The sequence below is a fragment of the Oncorhynchus clarkii genome, chromosome 30 (assembly GCF_045791955.1).
Source record: "Oncorhynchus clarkii lewisi isolate Uvic-CL-2024 chromosome 30, UVic_Ocla_1.0, whole genome shotgun sequence".
NCBI classification, from domain to species: Eukaryota; Metazoa; Chordata; class Actinopteri; order Salmoniformes; family Salmonidae; genus Oncorhynchus; species Oncorhynchus clarkii.
Window position 1 is genome coordinate 26,210,130 of NC_092176.1, and position 27,035 is coordinate 26,237,164.

General features: G+C 43.7%; 1 protein-coding gene across 34 annotated transcripts in view; it reads left to right on the forward strand.

Annotated features, from left to right (window-relative positions):
* LOC139389480 (ARVCF delta catenin family member b) overlaps positions 1–27,035 on the forward strand; it is a 323,546-nt gene that overhangs the window by 236,758 nt on the left and 59,753 nt on the right. For all 34 annotated transcript variants that reach the window (XM_071136277.1, XM_071136295.1, XM_071136288.1 and 31 more), the window contains 2 exons: positions 3,804–4,306; positions 21,277–21,460. In XM_071136277.1, the coding sequence (XP_070992378.1) occupies positions 3,804–4,306; positions 21,277–21,460 (687 nt within the window). The remainder of the gene's footprint in view (positions 1–3,803; positions 4,307–21,276; positions 21,461–27,035) is intronic.

Here is a 27,035-nt window from a genome sequence, read left to right on the forward strand (position 1 = left end):
TAACAGACAGGTTGAAGCCTGCTTGACAGAGCCGCTAACCAGCTGCTAGCTAAGCTGCTAGAAATCAAGCTAACGAATTTAGTCCCAGATGAGTTTTGCAATGGAGCCCTTTTTGTCTGGAGAAGTAAATTAATGGTTCCAGCTCTGTAGGAGCTGTATCTACTACTCTTTGTTTCGGGGCAAACTGGATCACTCTGAGTTCCAATACACTATAATCATGATTTGAAAAAAGTTGCATTAAAGGCATGAGCTCTGCTTTGTTTTTTTTGCGCAGGCTGTACACACTTCATCAGTCTCTCATTCACAATTTGACAAGCACTTCATAATGCCGTGAATTTCCTGGCGGCATCACCATTCTGGGGCTGTAATGCCCCCTAAAAAAATCCATGCCTTTTGCGGCCAGTGGCCATTGTGCCCTTGGGCTGAAAATAATCATTATAATTCCCTTCGCCTGGCTGCATGCTCCAAAGCGCCTCTAACTCACATGGCTCTCCGTCACGCGGGTCTTTCTCACAGGCTAGAAGTGAAGACAGACACATCGGGGATGCAACTGTGCGCGTCCTTATCCAATTCCAAGCTGCATATTGTAGATATTGGAAAAACTTTCCATATTTACTTTTCATCAGCTAACAAGATGATTAAGCCAAACGAACAACAAAAGAACTAGCCTATGTCAATCTACCATCCCCGATAGTACAAAGTTGACCTATTCTGTGTGAGAAATAAATATTCCAAACATAGTCTGGGACAGTTGTGGGATGCGATAGATCCCAAATGTATACAACCATTAGCATAAAAAAAAAAATTTTAAGCAATGAGGCTGACAGATCAGAACATTTAGCTTAAAATGTTGATAAACTATTAGGCTATTTCTTCACATTATAAGCACAGCAATACGCACACGGGCAGTAAGCTATAAGCGCAAATGTTCCATTAGCGGGAAAACACCATTCTCAAAGTGCATTTCTATGGCGAAACTTATCTTCTCCAAACTTGAAACGTGCTGCGAATGTATGCCAGTTAGACTCTACACCCCTTGTAAAGCAGATTAATGTGCTTCATTTTAACCTCTCTGATCTCCCCATCCCGGATCCGGTATCAGGAATACAGACTCAAGCTCATTACCATAACGCAACGTTAACTATTCATGAAAATCGCAAATGAAATGAAATAAATATGCCATCTCTCAAGCTTAGCCTTTTGTAAACAACACTGTCATCTCAGATTTTCAAAATATGCTTCTCAACCATAGGAAAACAATAATTTGTGTAAAAGTAGCTAGCTAGCGTAGCATTTAGCGTTAGCATTAGCGTTAGCATCCAGCACGCAACATTTCAACAAAAACATAAAAGCCTTCAAATAAAATCATTTACCTTTGAAGAACTTCTGATGTTTTCAATGAGGATACTCTCAGTTAGATAGCAGATGCTCAGTTTTTCCAAAAAGATTCTTTGTGTATTAGAAATAGCTCCGTTTTATACATCACATTTGGCTACCAAAAAAAAACGAAAATTCAGTCCTCAAAACGCGAACTTTTTTCCAAATTAACTCCATAATATCGACTGAAAACATGGCAAACGTTGTTTAGAATCAATCCTCAAGGTGTTTTTCACATATCTCTTCATTGATATATCGTTCTTGGAAGCATGGTTTCTCCCCTCAATCAAATGGAAAAGTACAAGCAGCTGGCAATTGCGCACCGAATTCCACGCAGGACACCAGGCGGACACTTGGAAAATGTAGTCTCTTATGGTCAATCTTCCAATGATATGCCTACAAATACGTCACAATGCTGCTAAGACCTTGGGGGAACGACAGAAAGTGTAGGCTCATTCCTTGCGCAATCACAGCCATATAAGGAGACAATGGAAAACAGAGCTTCAGAAATTCTGCTAATTTCCTGGTTGACGCATCATCTTGGTTTCGCCTGTAGAATGAGTTCTGGGGCACTTACAGACAATATCTTTGCAGATTCTGAAACTTCAGAGTGTTTTCTTTCAAAAACTGTCAAGAATATGCATAGTCGAGCATCTTTTCGTGACAAAATATCGCGCTTAAAACGGGAACGTTTTTTATCCAAAAATGAAATAGCGCCCCTAGAGATCCAAAAGGTTTTTAAGAAGTTATTTGGCCACTTTAGTTGTGATACAAACTTTAAGACTGGACCTAGCAAGTAGCGCAGCGGCTGTGTCACAACAGGTCGTGACTGGAAGTACCATAGGGAGGCGCACAATTGTCCCTGTGTTGTCCAGGTTAGGGGAGGGTTTGGCCGCGGGGGGCTTTACTTGGCTCATCGTGCTCTAGCAACTCCTTGTGGCGGACCGGGCGCCTGCAGGCTGACTTTGGTCATCAGTTGAACAGTGTTTCCTCCGACACATTGGTTCGGCTGGCTTCCAGGTTAAACGGGCGGATGTTAAGAAGCTCTGTTTGGCGGGTCATGTTTCAGTCCTGGGAAAAAAAATACATGTCATCTATGTACTTAAATAGTGATTGGAGGAAGCTTTTCCCGTGGTTCATTTTCATGCCAGTCAGGTAAGCTATACTCCTGTTGTAAAGAGAAGCAATGTGCTTAATATTAGGAAAGTTGATAAATAAATATAGTAGGCCTAGCCTATAGGAAGCTGATGGGATCCTCCTCTTTTTAATAGAGGCCTCAATTGCACAGCATAAAGAAATGTTGCGCTACTTGAGCTCATGGGCTCTCATTAAGAGATTGATTAGATTTTCGATTACATTCGCATTGATGTCAGAGTGATTAGAGGGACAGATAGTTAGCAAGTTTGGTATGCTACTAATGACCATCAGCAGCATCAGAGCTTAGAGAAGCCTAATTAATGTGACTAAACGGTCACATGGAATTTGACTGCCATCATGACTCGTGACCGCCGGTGTAGTGGTAATGTGATCATCGTAACAACCCTAGCTGAGACTGATTCTTACTAATCTGCTAGAGAACCAGTTCAGATTCAAGTGTAACTTTTGTGTGACTGAAGCCTTTAGTGAGTGGTCTAATGCTTTAATATTTAATCATTTCTGCTCTCCAAATTCGTATTTATTATATAAATAGCCCCATTTAATTTTGTCTGACTTGCTGTTTCAAATTAAATTCTTTATTTCTGAATGTCTGTTTTTCTTTCACTCGCTCCCTCTTTCTTTTTCTCTCTCTCCCTCTTTCAATCGCCTTTCCTCTTCTCCCTGGCTCTTTCTGTCTCTACTATCACTATTTTTCTCTCTCTCCCTCTCCTCCTCCTCGCCCAACACTAACACCAGCTCCCCCATCATTATTAAAAAAGGTAAAAGAGAACATCGCTCTGAGCCGACAGAGACGGTTAATATGGAAGTGGCCCCTGTTTCGCTTATCGATGGGAGCGGCCCTCTGACAGAGCTGTTAATAACAGACCAGCCTGGTTTGTCCCCCATCTCCGTCTTTGTCCTCTTTTCTCCTCTCTCGCTCCTGTCTTTTCACTGCTCCTTCACCCCTGTGTCTATCTCCTTTTCCCCTCCATCAGTCAATCACTCTCACCTCACTTTGCCTTTCTCAACTCTTATCCCCCCTTCTCTTTCTCCTGAAATCCCTCTATTATACAAATCCCAATAAATGCTCTCTCTATCTGTTTTAGTAGTAGTAGAAGTAGTATTGATGGTGTTAACCTTGCAGTCGTAGACTAAATCGTATCCCAATGTCCTGAAAATGTACTGAAAACATACAACTACAACTCCTCACAGAGAGATATGAAATGCTCTGAACTATGTTACATGATCTTTCCTCAAACGTACCCCCCTTTTCCCTCTCTTCATTATAGGGGTTACGAGGATCCCATCGAGGCGGAGATGATTGACGAGCGACACCCCTACATCCATGGCATGTACCCGGCCCCCCTGGCCCAGCCCGAGAGGGGGAGCATGGCCAGCCTGGACCGCCTGGCTGGCCGCCGCTCGCCCTCCATCGACAGCATCCGCAAGGACCCGCGTTGGCGTGACCCCGATCTGCAAGAGGTCATAGCCATGCTGGGCCACCCCATCGACCCGGTCAAGTCTAACGCCGCCGCGTATCTGCAGCACCTGTGCTACGAAAACGACAAGATCAAGAAAGATGTGCGCCAGCTGAAGGGGATCCCGGTGCTGGCAAGCCTGCTGGACCATCCCAAGGCTGAGGTCCACCGCAAGGCCTGCGGAGCCCTGAGAAACATCTCCTACGGCAAGGACCACGACAACAAGGTGGCCATCAAGAACTGTGACGGTATCCCCGCCCTTGTCCGCCTGCTGAGGAAGACCAACGACATGGAGGTCCGCGAGCTCATCACAGGTGAGTTACAGAGACCATAGTGCCTACTGTACATCAAGAATCAACAGAGGTAAGTTACTGTAGACCGATACTATGTACCTACTACAGTATTATACAGTAGGGATGTGACAAGTGGAAAAATGTTTTTAACGTGTAGACTGCCATTTTTTGATTGTTTAAACATTAGTATTTTTTATGATTTCACAATTGAAACCTAACCTTAACCACACTGCCAACCTTATGCCTAAAATTAAGACCAAAAAGATGAAACAAATTTGAGTTTGTGGCTGTGGTAACTAGTGGAAACCCTACCAGACAGCGTTCACCTTACTGCTGTCCTCCACCCACTCAGCAACGATGGTATTAATGCCATTTTAGGTTCTCTGTTGTGTGCCTCTCTTCCGTGTTCTCAGTTGTCAGTACGTCCTTAATGCCCCACTTCTCATCAATGTGATGGCACGTTGCAGTGATGCATGACAGCGTGTTCATAGTCGTCCATAATCATCCTGTTGTTAAAGAGCCACTGAACATGCTGTTTGGCACATTTGTTTTTCTGTTGCTCATTAGAAGAAACTAAAATTCAGTCTTGGAGTTGTGTTTCCTAACCGATTCAGCGTTTGGTTAATGATGTTTGTCCCCCATGAGACACTGTAGACGCAGAAGCCTATTTAATTTTCTCAAAAACCCCAGAATTAATCTGAGATAGGTAAATCGTTTTGACGTTTTTGCTGAGGATGTTTTAGTTGTGCAATTTTACATCTAACTAAGGTGTTTGGTGCAGTATTTCTCAAGTTCAAAAATGCTTGACATATTGTCTTATGTAAACAAAGTCAGAGCTGATTGGCAGGTCTGTCTAATTGTCTGTGCTATTGGATAGAGAGCAATCACAGCAGCTGTTCACCCCAAGTTAGAGGGCAAATGGACATCTTCAAATCAAAACCCAACCTTCATTTACCTGTTGTGATGCACGGAGGTTCTAAATTCTGTTTTAGATCAGACTGACTTTATGACAAATGTTCCTATTTATTTACACTTTGTAGTTTCTGACTCCTATCGATGCCACAAAGGCCATTTTCAGAGTTTGAACTTTGTCCTTACAGAGCAATCATTGTACAATTTCTCCATCAGGGCCTTCACGGTTTTTCGACATGGCGTCTTGTAGTCTGGTTCTAGATATACCATTAGGGTATTGAAGCCGACATCCTCTTCCATTGACAATGGCTGCATTTCAACTGCAATCATTTCTGCAATCAGGTGCTGTGATTTTCTCACTCCGACCTTGCTGCCAACAATGGGGTGTGTGTCACAGTGCGTCTTTCAGCATTGCACCTGTACTGCCACTGTAGCTCAATTCAACCTCACAAGTTTGTATTTGATCACCTTCTCATTTAACTTCTCAAAGTAATGCCATGCAGGACTTCCCTGTCTCACTCTGCCATTTTCCCAACTTTTAACGATGATGACAGGCAGAGCGCTTTACATTCTTGGCAAATAATTTGAAAGATGCATATCTCCTCCTACTTACAGCATTGTAGCGTTAGGTATTTGTTTAATTTAAATGTTTCCTTTATGATGATGATCGGAACCTGTTAATGGTAGTTTTGTAATAACTGCACTGTGATGTACATTTTTTAAATGGTTTTAACGATCCCAATTCTGTTGAAACGTCACACCCGTATTATACAACACTGGTGAGTTCTACAGACCAACACTAGCTACAGTTCTGCAGCTGTAAATAGGTCAACACTAGCTACAGCTCCACAGCTGTAAATAGGTCAAAACTAGCTCCAGCTCCTCGGCTGTAAATAGGCCAACACTAGCTACAGTTCCGCAGCTGTAAATAGGTCAACACTAGCTACAGTTCCGCAGCTGTAAATAGGTCAACACTAGCTACAGCTCCACAGCTGTAAATAGGTCAAAACTAGCTCCAGCTCCTCGGCTGTAAATAGGCCAACACTAGCTACAGTTCCGCAGCTGTAAATAGGTCAACACTAGCTACAGTTCCGCAGCTGTAAATAGGTCAACGCTAGCTACAGCTCCACAGCTGTAAATAGGTCAACACTAGCTACAGCTCCACAGCTGTAAATATGTCAAAACTAGCTCCAGCTCCTCGGCTGTAAATAGGCCAACACTAGCTACAGCTCCTCGGCTGTAAATAGCCCAACACTAGCTACAGCTTCTCAGCTGTAAATAGGTCAACACTAGCTACAGCTCCTCGGCTGTAAATAAGTCAACACTAGCTACAGCTCCTCAGCTGTAAATAAGTCAACACTAGCTACAGCTCCTCAGCTGCAAATAAGTCAACACTAGCTACAGCTCCTCAGCTGTAAATAAGTCAACACTAGCTACATTTGAATGACAAATTAATTGCTTGGGTGTATTCTCTGTTAGGGCATTATGATGTTGTGGGCTGAGGCATTATTGAAGCATGTCCTGCATTCTCTATCTAAGAGACAGAGAGAGAGAGAACTAAGAGAGTGTTGTTGGTAACATGGACTAAACCAGGCTAGTGTTATAGGAATTACGGTTGGGTGGTATCCAGATTTCCATACCGTCATACCGTTTCGGTACCATACCGGGGTATATGGTAAAACCGAATGTGCACACAAGGGACGCTATTGCGAAGATGGAAAAAAGGCAACAGGGATCTTGATCCAGGAGGGAATTCAATGTCTCTGCTGTAACCAAGAGGCTTGATCTTGACATCTAACCACTTAGCTAGCAAATCAAATGCATAGCTGGAGCTCTGAGCTGGATATAACTTATTTTTCTCATCTTAGATTTCTTATAGTTATAATTAGCACCCTCATAGCAAGCACCCTCGCAGCTCCACTATATTGAAAATCATACCGTCGGTATTTCGAAAAACACCCCTGTATATGGTTTAAACAGTATATGGCTCAAGCTCAATAGGAATATGCTGTGTTAAACATTCGCCATGACTTGTTAAATGTCACTGAATGAGGTGTGTCTCTCTCCGGCCACATCACACCACTAATCTCAACAGGATTGGTTTGACCTGACACGCATTCAGCAGGAATGTGGGGAATGGGATCTGAGAGAGGCTTTTTTTGCTTTGGACATGTGAAACTGAGAGGGCAAATAGCAGTTTAGACGTCAGGAGGCAACCTTTAGGAGTGGACGATTTGAACAACACAGTTTTCCCATGGGACTAGCTCAATAATGCTTTGGTAACACTTTGTATGAAGTATATACAGTGCCTTCAGAAAGTTTTCATACCCTTTGACTTTTTCCACATTTTGTTGTGTTAGAGCCTGAATTTAAAATGGATTCAATTGCGATTTTTGGTCACTGGAATACACACAATACCCCATCATGTCAAAGTGGAATTATGTTTTTGAAATGATTACAAATTAATAAAAAATGAAATGCTGAAATGTCTTGAGTCAATAAGTATTCAACCCCTTGGTTATGGCAAACCTAAATAAGTCCATGAGTAAAAATCTGCTTAACATGTCACATAATAAGTTGCATGGACTGTGCAATAATAATGTTTAACATGATTTTTTGAATGACTACCTCTGTTCCTCCACACATACAATTATGTGTTAGGTCCCTCAGTCGAGCTGTCACGCCCTGACCTTAGATATCTCTGTTTTTGTATATATTTTGGTTAGGTCAGGGTGTGACTAGAGTGGGTACTCTAGTTTTTGTATGTCTAGGGTTTTTGTATGTCTAGGGGTTTTTGTATGTCTTTGTTGGCCCGATAAACAGAGACAGATGTTTATCGTTGTCTTTGATTGGGGATCATATTTAGGTAGACATTTTCCTCATTTGTGTTGTGGGATCTTGTCTAAAATGTAGTTGCCTGAGTGCACAACAGTAGCTTCACGTTTCGTTTGGTTGTTGTTTTTGTTCAGTGAGTTTTGGTTTATTAAAATTATGTGGAACTCTACTCACGCTGCGCCTTGGTCTCATAATTACGACGGTTTCCATCCCACGAGCAGTGAATTTCAAACACAGATTCAACCACAAAGACCAGGAAGGTTTTCCAATGCCTCACAAAGAAGGGCAACTATTGGTAGATGGGTAAAAAAAGCAGACATTGAATATCCATTTGAGCATGGTGAAGTTATTCATTACACTTTGGATGGTGTATCAATACACCCAGTCACTACATAGATACAGGCGTCCTTTCTAACTCAGTTGCCGGAGAGGAAGGAAACCGCTCAGGGGTTTCACCATGAGGCCAATGGTGACTTTAAAACAGTTACAGAGTTTAATGGCTGTGATAGGAGAAAACTTAGGATGGATCAACAACATTGTAGTTACTCCACAATACTAACCTAATTGACAGAGTGAAAAGAAGGAAGCTAGTACAGAATAAAAAATATTCCAGAATCCTAGAGGACAACCTGGTTCAGTCTGCTTTCCACCAGACACTGGGAGATGAATTCACCTTTCAGCTAGACAATAACCTAAAACACAAATCTATGCTGGAGTTGCTTACCAAGAGAGTGAATGTTCATGAGTGGTCTAGTTACAGTTTTGATTTAAAATTACTTGAAAATCTATGGCAAGAACTGAAAAGGGTTGTCAAGCAATGATCAACAACCAATTTAACAGCGCTTGAAGAATTTTTTAAATAATAATTGACAAAACAGGTGTGGAAATCTCATAAACTTACCCAGAAATACTCCCTGCCAAAGGTGCTTCTACAAAGTATTGACTCGGTGGTGAACATTTATGTAAATTAGATATTTCTGTATATCATTTTCAATTCATTTGCAAACATTTCTAAAAACATGTTTGCACTTTGTCATTATGGTATTGTGTGTAGATGGGCGAGAGAAAAAAAATATTGAATCAATTTTGAATTCAGGCTGTAACACAACAAAATGTGGTATACGTCAGGGGTATGAGTACTTTCTGAAGGCACTGCACATATGTGTATCATGTACCATGTGCTCTGTAATGCATTATAAAACGCTTATAATGAATTATGTGTTGTGACTAACTATAAGTGGTAATAACATCTTATGGTGCTTTCACAGAAAATGGCAGGATGGAAGGACTGTCTGTGAAGAACAGATGTTGTTTCACTTGTTTTTTCTTGTTGAATATGGAGGAGAAGATGTGTACAGAACATGAAGGTGTAGTGGAATATCTCTATGTAGTCTACTGTATGTATGGTCACTCTGACTGAGAAGTCTGTGTGGGAAGAGGGATGGCTGTGCCCAGATAAACATAACCTCCCACCGCAAGACAGGGGAACAGAGGAAAACCCCTCCCCTATATCTCCCTGTCTTTCTCTTTATCTCTCCACCTCTCTCTCTATTGGTCTATTCTCTTCTCTCTCTTTCTCCCCTGCTCTCTCCTTCTCTTTCCCCTCTCATTCCCTCTTTCCTTCCTTCTCTGTGTCTCTCTCTCTCTCTCTCTCGCTTGCTCTTTCTTTCTCATTTTCTTTCTCTCGCTCTTTCACTCTCTCTCTCTCCTCCCTCTTTCTTTCCATCCCAGGCCTGACCATATGCTTTAGTTGCTAGAGCGAGGCCTCTATGAAAACAGCACCGTCACAATGTGTGATCAGTTTACAGCGTGCCCCATACTGGGCATGTTTTTCTACAATTAAATATAATTGGAGCTTTAAAAATAGACCGTTTTTTATGGTCATCCACATGCTTTTTTTAACGGATTTGTGCTGTCCCCAAAACCAAGGCCAGTTCTGTTCAGGCAGGGAAGGGTTGACGTGGAACTAACCAAACGGTAGTGCTTCCCTTTTCTCTTTTGCCTCCTGAATATAGGCCTGCGCCCTCTAGCAAACACATAACTGAAAAGGTAGATGATCGTGGAGTGCATTTGTCTCATATATTTTCCATTCATAGACAGTAGTGAACAGAGATTTGTGGGCAAACAACTACTAAACAGGTGTTCATTCCTTGTTCTCTACTGTAATCCAACATTCATAGAGCTGCTGAGCACCCTCCCTCTCTCCCAGAAGCTGAGTAGTGGATGTGCTGTGTGTGTGTGTGTGTGTGCATACCTGCGTGCGAGCTCATGCATGCATGCATGTTTGTGTGCATGTATATTTGTATGCGTGTGTGTTTATGTGGCTTGACTCACAGGCTGCTGGCCTGGTGTTGGTGCATCAGTAGTACCTCTCCAGAATGCAGAGAAAGGGGTGTTGTGTTGTAATGTGATCCAGACAGAATAAGCAGCAGGGGAGTGTTTATGGAATAGGTAGCAGGTGAGTGTATAGGTAATAAGCAGCAGGGGAGTGTATATGGAATAGGTAGCAGGGGAGTGTATAGGGAATAGGTAGCAGGGGAGTGTATAGGGAATAAGCAGCAGGGGAGTGTATAGGGAATAAGCAGCAGGGGAGTGTATAGGGAATAAGCAGCAGGGGAGTGTATAGGGAATAAGCAGCAGGGGAGTGTATAGGGAATAGGTAGCAGGGGAGTGTATAGGGAATAGGTAGCAGGGGAGTGTATAGGGAATAGGTAGCAGGGGAGTGTATATGGAATAAGCAGCAGGGGAGTGTATAGGGAATAGGTAGCAGGGGAGTGTATAGGGAATAAGCAGCAGGGGAGTATTAAGGGAATAAGCAGCAGGGGAGTGTATCGGGAATAAGCAGCAGGGGAGTATTAAGGGAATAAGCAGCAGGGGAGTGTATCGGGAATAAGCAGCAGGGGAGTGTATAGGGAATAAGTAGCAGGGGAGTGTATAGGGAATAGGTAGCAGGGGAGTGTATAGGGAATAAGCAGCAGGGGAGTGTATAGGGAATAAGCAGCAGGGGAGTGTATAGGGAATAAGCAGCAGGGGAGTGTATAGGGAATAAGCAGCAGGGGAGTGTATAGGGAATAAGCAGCAGGGGAGTGTATAGGGAATAAGTAGCAGGGGAGTGTATAGGGAATAGGTAGCAGGGGAGTGTATAGGGAATAAGCAGCAGGGGATTGTATAGGGAATAAGCAGCAGGTGAGTGTATAGGGAATAAGCAGCAGGGGAGTGTATAGGGAATAGGTAGCAGGGGAGTGTATAGGGAATAGGTAGCAGGGGAGTGTATAGGGAATAAGCAGCAGGGGAGTGTATAGGGAATAGGTAGCAGGGGAGTGTATAGGGAATAGGTAGCAGGGGAGTGTATAGGGAATAAGCAGCAGGGGAGTGTATAGGGAATAAGCAGAAGGGGAGTGTATAGGGAATAGGTAGTAGGGGAGTGTATAGGGAATAAGCAGCAGGGGAGTATATAGGGAATAGGTAGCAGGGGAGTGTATAGGGAATAGGTAGCAGGGGAGTGTATAGGGAATAGGCAGAAGGGGAGTGTATAGGGAATAGGTAGCAGGGGAGTGTATAGGGAATAGGTAGCAGGGGAGTGTATAGGGAATAAGCAGCAGGGGAGCGTATAGGGAATAGGTAGCAGGGGAGTGTATAGGGAATAGGTAGCAGGCGAGTGTATAGGGAATAAGCAGCAGGGGAGTGTATAGGGAATAAGCAGAAGGGGAGTGTATAGGGAATAGGTAGCAGGGGAGTGTATAGGGAATAGGTAGCAGGGGAGTGTATAGGGAATAAGCAGCAGGGGAGTGTATAGGGAATAGGTAGCAGGGGAGTGTATAGGGAATAGGTAGCAGGGGAGTGTATAGGGAATAAGCAGCAGGGGAGTGTATAGGGAATAAGCAGAAGGGGAGTGTATAGGGAATAGGTAGTAGGGGAGTGTATAGGGAATAAGCAGCAGGGGAGTATATAGGGAATAGGTAGCAGGGGAGTGTATAGGGAATAGGTAGCAGGGGAGTGTATAGGGAATAGGCAGAAGGGGAGTGTATAGGGAATAGGTAGCAGGGGAGTGTATAGGGAATAGGTAGCAGGGGAGTGTATAGGGAATAAGCAGCAGGGGAGCGTATAGGGAATAGGTAGCAGGGGAGTGTATAGGGAATAGGTAGCAGGCGAGTGTATAGGGAATAAGCAGCAGGGGAGTGTATAGGGAATAAGCAGAAGGGGAGTGTATAGGGAATAGGTAGCAGGGGAGTGTATAGGGAATAAGCAGCAGGGGAGTGTATAGGGAATAAGCAGAAGTGGAGTGTATAGGGAATAAGCAGCAGGGGAGTGTATAGGGAATAGGTAGCAGGGGAGTGTATAGGGAATAGGTAGCAGGGGAGTGTATAGGGAATAGGTAGCAGGGGAGTGTATAGGGACTAGGTAGCAGGGGAGTGTATAGGGAATAGGTAGCAGGGGAGTGTATAGGGAATAGGTAGCAGGGACGTGTATAGGGAATAGGTAGCAGGGGCGTGTATAGGGAATAGGTAGCAGGGGAGTGTATAGGGACTAGGTAGCAGGGGAGTGTATAGGGACTAGGTAGCAGGGGAGTGTGTAGGGAATAGGTAGCAGGGGAGTGTATAGGGAATAGGTAGCAGGGGAGTGTATAGGGACTAGGTAGCAGGGGAGTGTATAGGGAATAGGTAGCAGGGGAGTGTATAGCGACTAGGTAGCAGGGGCGTGAGGGCCAGCATTCAGAATGCCACATGAAAGGACCAACCACTGAATGCTGTATAAATGATTCATTTAGCTGCAGTTCTTAATGGAAACACAGAACCCCCCCCACCCCCCACTCCCCACACACACACCACCACCCAATTCCAGACAGGATTTATTTTATACGAGCCCTCTGTGTGATAGGATGGGGAGAGGAGAGAGTGAGGGCACAGGCAGAGACTTGGAGTGGCACTTGAGTTGATTCGTGGCCCAGGAAAGGGTTCAGCTCTTTTTAAAATTGGTGAGGAAAGAGTGGTGTGTGTGTGTGTGTGTGTGTGTGTGTGTGTGTGTGTGTGTGTGTGTGTGTGTGTGTGTGTGTGTGTGTGTGTGTGTGTGTGTGTGTGTGTGGGTCCCTGCAGGATGGCCCTGGGCTGCTTACACAGTGTGTGGTCTGGCGCGGATACACAAACACACACACTGCTGTGGATTGGTGCTGCTTGTGGGCTGGCCACCCTGCTGAGATCTAGGTAGGGGCCAGCTGTTCCATATGGGTCTGTTCCTACTGAACTCTCTAGACACTCATTCACACATTCTCTCTGGACACATCCACGCTCATACACACATTCTCTTTGGACACATCCACACTCATACACACATTCTCACTGGACACATACACACTCATACACACATTCTCACTGGACACATCCACACTCATACACACATTCTCTCTGGACACATCCACACTCATACACACATTCTCTCTAGACACATCCACACTCATACACACATTCTCTCTGGACACAGCCACAGACACACTCAAACACACATTCTCTCTGGACACATCCACAGACACACTCATACACACATTCTCTCTGGACACATCCACACTCATACACACATTCTCTCTGGACACAGCCATAGACACACTCATACACACATTCTCTCTGGACACAGCCACAGACACACTCATACACACATTCTCTATGGACACAGCCACAGACACACTCATACACACATTCTCTCTGGACACAGCCATAGACACACTCATACACACATTCTCTCTGGACACATCCACAGACACACTCATACACACATTCTCTCTGGACACATCCACACTCATACACACATTATCTCTGGACACAGCCACAGACACACTCATACACACATTCTCTCTGGACACAGCCACAGACACACTCATACACACATTCTCTCTGGACACAGCCACAGACACACTCATACACCAGAGTTTCCGTTTAGAAAATGTGGCACCGGACAACATGACAGGGAAGATTTTTATTTACTGGCCATTTCAGAAATGTAGCAGATCCATTTGCATTGGGTGTGTACACCATTAGGGCATAGGTGTCAAACTCATTCCAGGAAGGTCTGAGTGTCTGTGGGTTTTTGTTCCACCCTTGTACTTGATTGATGAATTTAGGTCACTGATTAGTAAGGAACTCCCCTCACCTGGTTGTCTAGGTCTTAATTGAAAGGAAAAAACAAAAACCCGCAGACACATGGTGTAACGATCGTCTTCGGGAGAAAGAGAAGAGGACCAAAGCGCAGCGTGGTAAGTATTCATCATTTTAATTAAAGAAAGCACTGAACACTGAATCAATACAAAAATAACAAAATGAACGAACGAAACGAAACAGTCCTGTCTGGCAACACAAAGACAGAAAATAAACACCCACAAAACCCAGGTGGAAAAAAGCTACCTAAGTATGATTCTCAATCAGAGACAACTAACGACACCTGCCTCTGATTGAGAACCATACTAGGCTGAACACAAAAACCAACATAGAAAAACAAACAGACTGCCCACCCCAACTCACGCCCTGACCATACTAAAACAAAGACAAAACAAAGGAACTAAGGTCAGAACGTGACACATGGCCCTCTGTGGAATGAGGGTGTCCACCCACGGTGCTCATAATGGTGGCGCAGTGGTTAAGGGCGCTGTACTGCAGCCAAGGTTGCCAGGTGTTTCCTCCGACACATTGGTGCGGCTGGCTTCCGGGTTGGATGCGCACTGTGTTAAGAAGCAGTGTGGCTTGGTGGGGTTGTGTATCGGAGGACGCATGACTTTCGAACTCCGTCTCTCCCGAGCCCGTACGGGAGTTGTAGCGATGAGACAAGATAGTAGCTACTGAAACAATTGGATACCACGAAATTGGGGAGAAAAAGGGGTAAAAAAATATATAAAAAATAGATTATGGTAATTCATCTTAACATACCATGCAACTCCTGTAATGAAGCAGCCAATGAAACGTGATTTTCATAGATTTGCCAAAATGCAGTTTGTGGGAAAAAACACACCTGATGTGAGTGGTATATGACAGAAAAGAAAATCTCCATTTGAAACTTAGAAAGAGGGTGAATCTAAAGATGCAACAACTAGGATGGGTTGCTGATATTACTAGGATTGTACTTTTGACTTCTGGACAACAAAAGAAAGTTGATATGAAAACCAACAGAACGGAAGAGAAATGGCATGGAAGTCGGTGTGCGGTGTGCATGCCAAAAGGCCTAGCTGATTATTGAGTTGGGCTGTCAGTGAAAAGCATGTCAAATTTGTATAAAAATAAGGTGTCTTGAGTATAATTAAAAATGCTGAGACAAGGGGTGTGTGGCCAAGATTTGTTCCATTGTGTGAATCGTTTGCCCTTTGGTTGTTTATATCAATTCCCCATTACATATGTCTCCAGTAGTAAATGTACCGTTAATCCCCATAATTTGGTTACATTAATTTATGTTAATGCATTGTATTACTAATTAGGCCTACAGTCATTTACCGTTCTCATTCTCTGAGTGGAAACTTGTTTGCAGAGTCACAACCTGCTACACTTGTGAGAAATACGTTTTGGTGCTCCATGTGAGCAATGAGCATGTGTCTGGTTCCTCTGCCTTGTTAATGTTGAGGGAGCGTGTGCACCTGAGCATAGAAATAGTCTAACTGGCCTGCAGCGCACATTTAGGAGAGTGCCCATTTGGGAATGTCTGATTTCTGATTGACTTAACTCACCACGTCCACCACTAATAAGCTGAGCTTCTCAATCATTCTTTCTTCACCTCACATAGTAAGTCAACAGTCTTTTTTTGAACATCCATTGTGAATTATGGCCTAGTAGTTCCTCACAGCAGGCCTATTTAAAAAAATATTTCCAACAATCTCCCCCTCAATAATCACCAAGCCTCGGTGTGAAAGATAAAAATATCATCATCTGATAATCCCACATATCCAGTGGAAACGTCATAAAATACATGAACACTTTCCCCTTGTGTAAAAACAGCTGTCTGTGGAAACATCTTAAAATACCTGAACACTTTCCCCTTGTGTAAAAACAGCTGTCTGTGGAAACATCATAAAATACCTGAACACTTTCCCCTTGTGTAAAAACAGCTGTCTGTGGAAACATCATAAAATACCTGAACACTTTCCCCTTGTGTAAAAACAGCTGTCTGTGGAAACATCATAAAATACCTGAACACTTTCCCCTTGTGTAAAAACAGCTGTCTGTGGAAACATCATAAAATACCTGAACACTTTCCCCTTGTGTAAAAACAGCTGTCTGTGGAAACATCTTAAAATACCTGAACACTTTCCCCTTGTGTAAAAACAGCTGTCTGTGGAAACATCTTAAAATACCTGAACACTTTCCCCTTGTGTAAAAACAGCTGTCTGTGGAAACGTCATAAAATACCTGAACACTTTCCCCTTGTGTAAAAACAGCTGTCTGTGGAAACATCATAAAATACCTGAACACTTTCCCCTTGTGTAAAAACAGCTGTCTGTGGAAACATCATAAAATACCTGAACACTTTCCCCTTGTGTAAAAACAGCTGTCTGTGGAAACATCATAAAATACCTGAACACTTTCCCCTTGTGTAAAAACAGCTGTCTGTGGAAACATCTTAAAATACCTGAACACTTTCCCCTTGTGTAAAAACAGCTGTCTGTGGAAACATCATAAAATACCTGAACACTTTCCCCTTGTGTAAAAACAGCTGTCTGTGGAAACATCATAAAATACCTGAACACTTTCCCCTTGTGTAAAAACAGCTGTCTGTGGAAACATCATAAAATACCTGAACACTTTCCCCTTGTGTAAAAACAGCTGTCTGTGGAAACATCATAAAATACCTGAACACTTTCCCCTTGTGTAAAAACAGCTGTCTGTGGAAACATCATAAAATACCTGAACACTTTCCCCTTGTGTAAAAACAGCTGTCTGTGGAAACATCATAAAATACCTGAACACTTTCCCCTTGTGTAAAAACAGCTGTCTGTGGAAACATCATAAAATACCTGAACACTTTCCCCTTGTGTAAAAACAGCTGTCTGTGGAAACAGGGCCCAGAATAGGCTAGGTGATACAATATTGCACTTAACTAGCATAGCTCAAATCAAGACAGATAAAAAGCCAATGGTGACAGATAGTCTTACTGGGGTCTGACACATAAAGAAAAATGCAAAATACTTTACAATTGACATGAATTTAAAAACATTAACATGTAGTGTGTGTGCATCTATCAGTTACACACCAAGTAGGTCACATGTCAGTACATACACACAACAAGTAGGTCACATGTCAGTACATACACACAACCAGTAGGTCACATGTCAGTACATACACACAACCAGTAGGTCACATGTCAGTACATACACACAACCAGTAGGTCACATGTCAGTACATACACACAACCAGTAGGTCACATGTCAGTATATACACACAACAAGTAGGTCACATGTCAGTACATACACACAACAAGTAGGTCACTTGGGGGAGAGGTGTTGTGCCTTGAGGTGTTGCTTTATTTATGTGACAGCAGTAGGAGAGTTACAGCCTAGCCCACAGTATGGCTAATATGTATGTGCCTTCCTTCTCCCTCTCTTTCCCTCTCCCTTTCTCTCTCTCTCCCTCTTTCCCTACTCTGTCTCCCTCCCTCCCTCTCCCAGGCTATAATCTGTGATTAATGGCAGGGTGGAGGATGGTGTGTAATGGGCAGCTCTAAGTGAATGGGCCTGTTAGAGCAGCACGGCTGCAGCAGCCAGCGCCCAAGAAATGGGATTAGCCGCCCAGGGTCCTGGGATGGAGACTGGGAGGGAAGCAAACTTAATAAAGGGGGTCCAGCCCTGGTCCACCTCACATCTCCCAGCTCCCCCTGGCCCTCTCCCTGGCCTGGCCTGCCTCTGATTGGCTTTCAGTCCCATCCCTTACCTTGGGATTTGATTAGCGAGAGGGAGGGAGGAGTGTCCATCCACGAGGCAGCAGGTTCTTGGGGACTGGGGAGATGGGGAAAGAAAGTATGATGTGAAAGAACCGGCAGACTTTAGAAATGGCACTGTGTTGGAGGTAATCTGGCCCAGATGAAGTGAGAGAGGGAGCGAGAGAGAGATCCCTACAAACCCTGCTCGCTGCATGACCACTGTCTGTGAAGCATGGAGACTGTCTGTCACTCCCCCAGTCAGCGTTCAGTCATGTATAGACTAACTGTACTGTGACTGTGAGCTATGGCCACTATTTGTGATTTATTAAAGCTACGCCACAAAGAAATGCATTCTCCTCTGCTCACTGTAGGAAGTGAAGGATGTCACTGTCACAAACAGTATTTTATCCTTTAATGGTTGGTTCTGAAGGGCTTGGAATGACAGCCATATCAGCAGGCTGGTCAATGTAATATACAGTAATAATGGGCTGTCATTGGACTGTGGACCCAGGCAGTGTCACAAATATCACCCTATTCCCTATATAGTGCAGTACTTTTGCACAATATAGAGAATAGGGTAGTGCACCTAATGGGGAATAGGGTTCCATTTGGGACGCTGCCTCACTTCGAATTTATTTTGTCAGTGGATGGTTCCGGAAATTAAAGGAGAAAGAAAACCCTGTACCACAGCAGATTATAGGTCCCAGTCTTCTTGGTAAATCTCATATTTCTCAAGACACAGGTTTAATTTGTTTTCCCATTTTTCTGGGATTTGTAAATGTTTACTTCACTTAAGCTTCTCCTAGCATAGCTGCAAAACAAATGCCAAAGTGCATAAAATATACTGAACGGAAATATAAACGCAACGTTTAAAGTGTTGGTCCCATGTTTCATGAGCTGAAATAAAAGATCCCAGAAATGTTCCATATGCACAAAAAGCTTATTTCACTCAAATTACACCAGAGATGTTTTACTCCAGAGCTGTTGCCAGATAATTTAATGTTCATTTCTCTACCTTAAGCCACCTCCAATGTCATTTTAGAGAATTTGGAATTTGCGGCCTCACAGCCGCAGACCACTTGTAACCAAGCCCAGGACCTCCACATCCAACCTCCACATCCGGGGGGGGCTCATTCTGATTGGCTGGGCCTGGCTCCCCAGTGGGTGGGCCTATGCCCTCCCAGGTCCACCCATGGCTGTGCCCCTGCCCAGATGTGAAATAGATTAGGGCCTAATGAAAATATTTCAACTGATTAATTTCCTTACATAAACTGTAACTGAGTAAAATCTTTGAAATTGTTGCATGTTGCGTTTATATTTTTGTTCAGTAAATATTGCCCACAGTATGTCTCTCTCTCTATCTCTCTCTTTTAATTTCATGTAAATAAATGTACAGTAGCAGTTGATTGCATTGTGCCTAATGTTGATGAATGTACTTCCAAAGATTGTGGATTGTTCCAGTAAGGGCTGTAGACTATCGTTGGCTGCTGTTGGCTGCTGTAGACTATCGTTGGCTGCTGTTGGCTGCTGTAGACTATCGTTGGCTGCTGTTGGCTGCTGTAAGCTGCTGTTGGCTGCTGTTGGCTGCTGTAGACTATCGTTGGCTGCTGTTGGCTGCTGTAGACTATCGTTGGCTGCCGTTGGCTGCTGTTGGCTGCTGTTGGCTGCTGTAGACTATCGTTGGCTGCTGTTGGCTGCTGTTGGCTGCTGTAGACTATCGTTGGCTGCTGTTTGCTGCTGTAGACTATTGTTGGCTGCTGTTGGCTTCTGTAGACTATCGTTGGCTGCCGTTGGCTGCTGTTGGCTGCTGTAGACTATCGTTGTCTGCTGTTGGCTGCTGTTGGCTGCTGTAGACTATCGTTGGCTGCTGTTGGCTGCTGTTGGCTGCTGTAGACTATTGTTGGCTGCTGTTGGCTTCTGTAGACTATCGTTGGCTGCCGTTGGCTGCTGTTGGCTGCTGTAGACTATCGTTGTCTGCTGTTGGCTGCTGTTGGCTGCTGTAGACTATCGTTGGCTGCTGTTGGCTGCTGTTGGCTGCTGTAGACTATCGTTGGCTGCTGTTAGCTACTTGTTGACCACCTGCTTGCTGTCACTAATTATCCATGGATACTATAGTTGTTTAAACACTATGCCTGCTAACGTTGACTTCCAGTGGTGGAGGGCTGTTAACTATCATTGGCTACTTTTGGTGTGTTTACCGCTGGTTGTCAGAGCCAATGGGGTGATGCTAATGGGCCAGTGTTGGAGGTAATCAACCCAGCAGCCTCCCAGGCAGCCCAGTCTCCTGTTGTTCATGCATGAGTGCCACAGTAACACGCCACTGACTTTTTTGAGAAAGTCAAATGAACCTCTAGCAATACGACATGGGCTGTTCCCTTAGCGACACAGAGTTCAGTTCTACCTATCAGGCAAGCTATGGTCCATGTTACCAGAGTGCCTCATGGCCTTGCAGTGTTTAGGTAATGGAGTATGGAGGCCATTTTCAGTTGTAAGTACTTTACAGATGTACTTATTGTTGTTGGAGGGAGGTAGTGGTATTCTCAAACCACAAGTTAACCCCTCGAGAGGGACAAAGGTATTTTTAGATGTTATAGTGTGCAGTAAGCATGATCTGACAGCGGAAATATTGACCGTGTGGAAACTGTGTTGCTTGTGTGTGTATAGAAGATTTAGCTAAACGGTATAGCTTCTCGCTGTTATTGTTGTCTGAGTAAGAAATAATCCCAGTGCCGAGGGAACCCATACTTTCTGACCCCAGAATTAACCATTTTCTTACTATTCCTCCCCCACTAGGCCTTGTCCAGGGGATGAGGGAGGAGGGGAACTTCAGTGAAGATAGTCAAAATAAAGACCCTGTGTGTGTAGGGGACTGTATGTGAACTTTGAAGTCATTCTATAATATTTTGTTTTCCACAAACCGAAAGGTCTTGCCCCGATACATCCTTTTGTTATGAAATCCCTACTGATGTTCTCTTTATTGCAATTGTTGCCAGGCTCCATGCCTGCTGTATTTATAAACCTCTCCTCATCGTGTGTGTGTTTCCTCCCCTCCCTCCCTCTCTCTGAGATTACAGAAAACGCAGGCACAATGATTGAATTATAATCAGTGTGAGACACAGCAGTCTATCTCCTCACTGTGTGAGCGAAAACAGGACTTTCACTGTGTTTTGTATGTTACTAGTAACTTGTTTCATTTTGCATGAATGGTTGTTCACTCAGATGTGAAAGTTATCAAAGAATGACAGTTTTTCCTTTCTCCATTTCTCTTTCCTCCACATCCTCTCCCTCCATCCTCTCCTTTCCTCTCTCCCTCTCCCTCTCCAAATCGCCCCCTCCCTCCCCCCTCCTCCACTCCACAGGGACCCTGTGGAACCTGTCTTCCTTTGAGCCTCTGAAGATGGTGATTATAAACCACGGACTGCAGACTTTGACCAACGAGGTCATCATCCCCCACTCAGGCTGGGAGCATGAGCCCAACGAGGACTCCAAACCTCGTGACGCAGAGTGGACCACCGTCTTCAAGAACACATCAGGATGTCTGAGGTAATAGCTTGCTTGAGGCCTACTACACACACACTCTCCTCTTAAAGGTACTTCCACCATAGTGAAGCAGATGAAAGACGGTTAAAGTAACACATCAGCAGGCCCATGGTACAATGCATATGGACTAGCCAGGCCACCACTCTCATTCCAGCACTTCACCTGAAGAGGCTATTCTCTGAATAAGAGAGGGAGTTAAAAGACATTTTCCACCAGTGAATCTGATAATGAACAGATACAAATCGATGTTCTCCTATGCTGCTGTGGCCATTAGCAGTGCTATTAACAGACCCCTGTACAGACAGCCTCAGGTTCCTTAGAGGCCATCCTAGCAACCTGTTGCTTGATTAGGACTTCCAGGGCCACAAGGGCTTATCGCCATGGTTACCTCTCCCATAATGACATTAGCCATTTTAAATCCACGTCCCTTTCTACCTGAGATAAAAGGTTGTGAGGGGTTGGAAGGGGTTGGGTTGGGTCAATTTGGACCGGAATAAATTAGTGTGCAGGTTTATAAGAATTCTCACAGGTTGGTGAGAAAGTCCTGTTTTCCTCCTCAATTTATTCAAGGCTAGATGACATAATGCACAGCATCTAGTAGATAGCAACATTCTCCTCAATGTATTCCTGCTGTGGATTATTGTGTCCATAAACCTTTTCTCAATCGGAACACATTATCAAACTGTTAGAGTTAATCAGGAGACAAAAGTTAGCTAGTCCAGTCTCTAGCTACTGTCACTCAAGACTACTGAAGTGTTAAAACAGGAAGCCAGTGTTTGAGCCTGTGTGAGCCCCCCCCCCCAGACAGGAGATAACAAACAGTGAGTCTGGTCTGGTTGTCTGAGTTAAGCCAATAGTCCTTCAGGAGATAAGGTGGGATTGTTTGTCTAGAGCTGCGTTCTATCCCCACCAGTAAACTAGCCACGGCTGCTGTGTCCAACCTCAACTGGCTCCCGCTGAGGAAGTCTCCAATATGTTGTAACACATGGGACTCCAGGAATTATGCTTGTGGATGGCCTCTCTAGTGCTATGGGGTCCTTTAGTGTTTCTAATAAAGATTTAGAAGCTACAAATTCTTTATATTGGCTATGACTTCTCTACCAGTGTCCATTTTGCCAAGTGGACTTTAAAAAACTTCAGACAACTCACTAGTATTTTTTCCCTCTTTCTCTCATCTCCTGTCGTGACTTGGGCCTTGTATTTTGGCAGTGTGCCACCCTAGTGAAGCACCAAAAGATATCCTCTGTACCAGCTATACTGTATGTTGCCCCAGCCCCATCATGGCCAACCCACAGTCCCTAATCCACTGCAGCTCAGCTCAGCTCAGCAGTCAGTGCAGTCTGTTGGTCAGGATCCAAGTCAACGCTTTCTTCCAACCCCCTGCTGTTTTGATCAAATGTAACCCATTCCAGATTAACCCATTCTTCTGTTTCGGTTCTCTCTCTCTCTCTCTCTCTCTCTCTCTCTCTCTCTCTCTCTCTCTCTCTCTCTCTCTCTCTCTCTTTCTCTACATCTCTCTCTCTCTCTACCTCTCTCTCTACCCCTCTCTCTCTCTCTCTCTACCTCTCTCTCTCTCTACCTCTCTCTACCTGCTGTCGAGTACATCTCCATGGCAACTGTAACCAATGACACTCTCTGTTGCCTAGTAAGCTGGCCAGAGGCAGAAGCAAATTTGTGTGGAGATTTGCTGATGTATGGGATATTGTGTGTACTCATGCCTTGACAGAACTGCACATTTGCTGCTTAGGTCACTATAACCTCTATATGCTTTTAAGCATATTATTTCCTTTTGTGAGGAAGTCTCTTTTGATAAAAGCTTCTGCTAAATGGCCTATAGAGTGGGAATCATAAGTATTCACCCCACTTGGATTTTTTCTCATTTTAGTTGTGGTACAAAGTGGGATTGAAGTAGATTTAATTGTGATTGTTTGTTATTGATCTACACAAAATACGTCATAATGTAAACGTGAAAATACAATTCTACACATTTTTACAAATGTACTAAAATATGGTCATAAGTATTCACCTCCTTTGTTTAAGAAAGCCTAAATTAGTTCAGGAATAAAAGTTTGCTTTAACAAATCACATAATAAGTTACCAGGACTTACTCTGTGTGAAATAATAGGGGTTGACATGATTTTTGAACGACTACCTCTTCATCTGTCCCCTATAAATACAACATCTATTCAAGTATTGAATTTCAATCTCAGATTCAACTACAAAGACCAGGGAACTTTTCGAAAGCCTCAAAAAGGAGGGCAGTGATTGGTAGATCGGTGACAATAACAAATCAGACATTGAATGTCTCTTTAAGGATGGTCAGGTTAATAATTGTGCTGTGGAGGATGTATTCAACCACACAGACACATTGAAGATACAGTCATCCTTCTTAACTGATCTGCAAGGACAGGAAGGAAACTGCTTAGGGATGTCATCATGAGGCCATTGGTAAACAATCCAGTGGCTATGATGGGAGAAAACTGAGGATGGATCAACAACGTTGTAGTGACTCCACAATAATGACCTAAATGACAGAGCAAAAAGAGGAATACAAATATACAGAATAAAAATATTCCGAAACTTACATCCTGTATGCAACTCGGTACTAAAGTAATACTTCAAAAAAACACAGCAAAGGAATACACTTTTTGGCCTAAAAGCAAAGCCTTATGTTTGGGGCAAATCCAACTACACATCACTGAGTAAATACCTCCTTATTTTCAAACATGGTGGTGGCTGCATCATGGTATAGGTATACTTGACATTAGGCAAAGACTGGGGAGTTTTTCAGGATAAAAAGTGATGGAGTTAAGCACATGTAAAACCCTAAAGGAAAATCTGCTTCACCTTTACACCAGACACTGGGAGAGGAATTAACCTTTCAGCAGGAAAACAATAACCTACAACACAAGGCCAAATCTACATTGGAGCTGCTTATCAAGGAGATAGTGAATGTTCCTGAGTGGCCAAGTTACAGTTTTGACTTAAATCTGCTTGAAAATCTATGGCAATAATTGAACATATCTGATTTTTTAAATATTGCACAATTCAAGTGTTACAAAGCTCTTAGAGACTTACCCAGAAAGACTCACAGCTGTAATCACTGCCAAATGTGATTATAACATGTAGTGGGGGAGAATACTTATTTAATCAAGGTGTTTTATTTTGTATTAATCTTAAAAAATATATACTTTTTCTTCCACCTTGACATTAGAGTATTTTGTGTAGATCATTGAAAAAAATGTAATTTGAATCTCTCTCTGAAACACAATAAAACGTGAAGAAATCCAAGGGGGGTGAATACTATATTTATATATATATATATTATGACCTTGTGATGAGGGACATGGTGGTGCCCGAGATCAGGACATTTCATCAGTCTCCACCAGGTAGGCTGTCTCTCTCTGACCCACTCCCAGAGGACAGTCTATTGGGTCAGAGGATAGCATATTGTCCCTTTATGGCCAGTCTATTGTCCCTTTATGGCCACATGTCACCATGACAAACCCCTGGGACCGGGCAGTTTATATACGGGCCACACAATGGACACACAGAATGGACCCTCAGACACACACACTCTCTCACACACCCTCACACACATTCTCTCTCACACACACCCTCACACATACAGATTGACATTGAAACACACACACATGCACAAATTGACACCCACAATAGATGTACTTTCTAGAAAAAGCAACAATAAAATGCCTGCCAATAAAAAACGCATATCCCGCTTTGTATGTCGGCCCAAACATACACCTACTGTAAGCGCACACAAACAACTCTTCCTTCAAATCAATCCCTGTTGGATGCAACTTGGTGGTCGTTATGGGTGGAAGTGATTTATCTGGGCCAAAACGGATGTTTTATGACTTGGGAATAGAGGCCCAGATGGTCTGCGCTGTTTGCTTCTCTACCATAGATTAGTTTTAATTAGGCCAAAGTGTGTAATAGCCCAGGCTCTACCTGAGATAAATGGAGTCTGCCCCAGAGACTGATTGTGTGTGTGTGTGTGTGTGTGTCACTCTGGCAGGGCACAAGGCTTTGACTGCCCCCCTCAACCCCTCCACAGTGGTGGCAGGCATCCTCCTCCAGGACTTGCTGGGTGGTTGGTAATGTGATTATATGGCACAGAAAGGAAACATTCTTAAATGAAGTCCCCAGCGAGCCTGGCAGCTCCTGCTATCTATCCACAACTAAACTCTCTGAAAAGGCCTATACAGAGCCTCGTTGCAGGTTGTATTCACTCAAACTACACTGAACAAAAATATAAACCAACATGTAAAGTGTTCATCCCATGTTTAATGAGCTGAAATAAAAGATCCCAGAAATGTTTCATATGCACAAAAAAACATATTTCTCTCAAACTTTGTGCACAAATTTGTTTACGGCCCTGTTAGTAAGCATTTCTCCTTTGCCAAGATAATCCATCCACCTGACAGGTGTGGCATATGAAGAAGCTGATTAAACAAGACAATCATTACATATGTGCGCATTGTGCTGTGGACAATAAAAGTTGTCTCTAAAATGTGCAGTTTTGTCACACAACACAATGTCACAGATGTCTCAAATTTTGAGGAAGCGTTCATTGGCATACTGACTGCAGGAATGTTCACCAGAACTGTTGCCAGAGAATTTAATATTCATTTCTCTAACACATGCCGCCTCCAAAGTCGTTTTAGAGAAATTTGCAGTACATCCATCCAGCCTCAAAACCAATGTCCACTTGTATGGCGTCGTGTGGGCGAGTGGTTTGCTGACGTCAACGAGTGTGCCATGGTGGTGGTGGGGTGATGGTATGGGCAGGCATAATCTATGGACAACTAACACAACAGCATTTTATTGATGGCAATTTGAATGCATAGAGATACTGTGACAAGATCCTGAGGCCCATTGTCAAGCCATTCATCTGCCGCCATCACCTCATGTTTCAGCATGATAATGCATGGCCCCATGTCGCAAGAATTTGTAGACAATTCCTGGAAGCTGAAAATGTCCCAGTTCTTCCATGGGCTGCATACTTGCCAGACATGTCACCCATTGAGCGCGTTTGGGATGCTCTCGATCGACGTGTACGGCGGCGTTCCAGTTCCCGACAATTTCCAGAAACTTCAGACAGCCATTGAAGAGGAATTAAGATGACGCCGACAGAGATGGCCGCTTCGCTTCGAGTCCTTAGTAAACTATGCAGTATATTGTTTTTTTACATTGTTAGCCCAGAAAATCTTAAGCGTTATTACATACAGCTGGGAAGAACTATTGGATATAAGAGCGACGTCAACTTACTAACTTTACGACCAGGAATACGAGGAATACGACTTTCCCGAAGCGGATCCTTTGTTCGGACCACGACCCAGGACAGTGGATCTAATCCTAGAAGCCGACCCAAAACAACGTTGCCGCAGAAGAGGCAGACGGAGCGGCCTCCTGGTCAGGCTCCGTAGGCGTACACTGCCCACCACTTCTGAGTATACTACTCGCCAATGTCCAGTCTCTTGACAACAAGGTAGACGAAATTAGAGCAAGGGTTGCCTTCCAGAGAGACATCAGAGATTGTGACATTCTCTGTTTCACT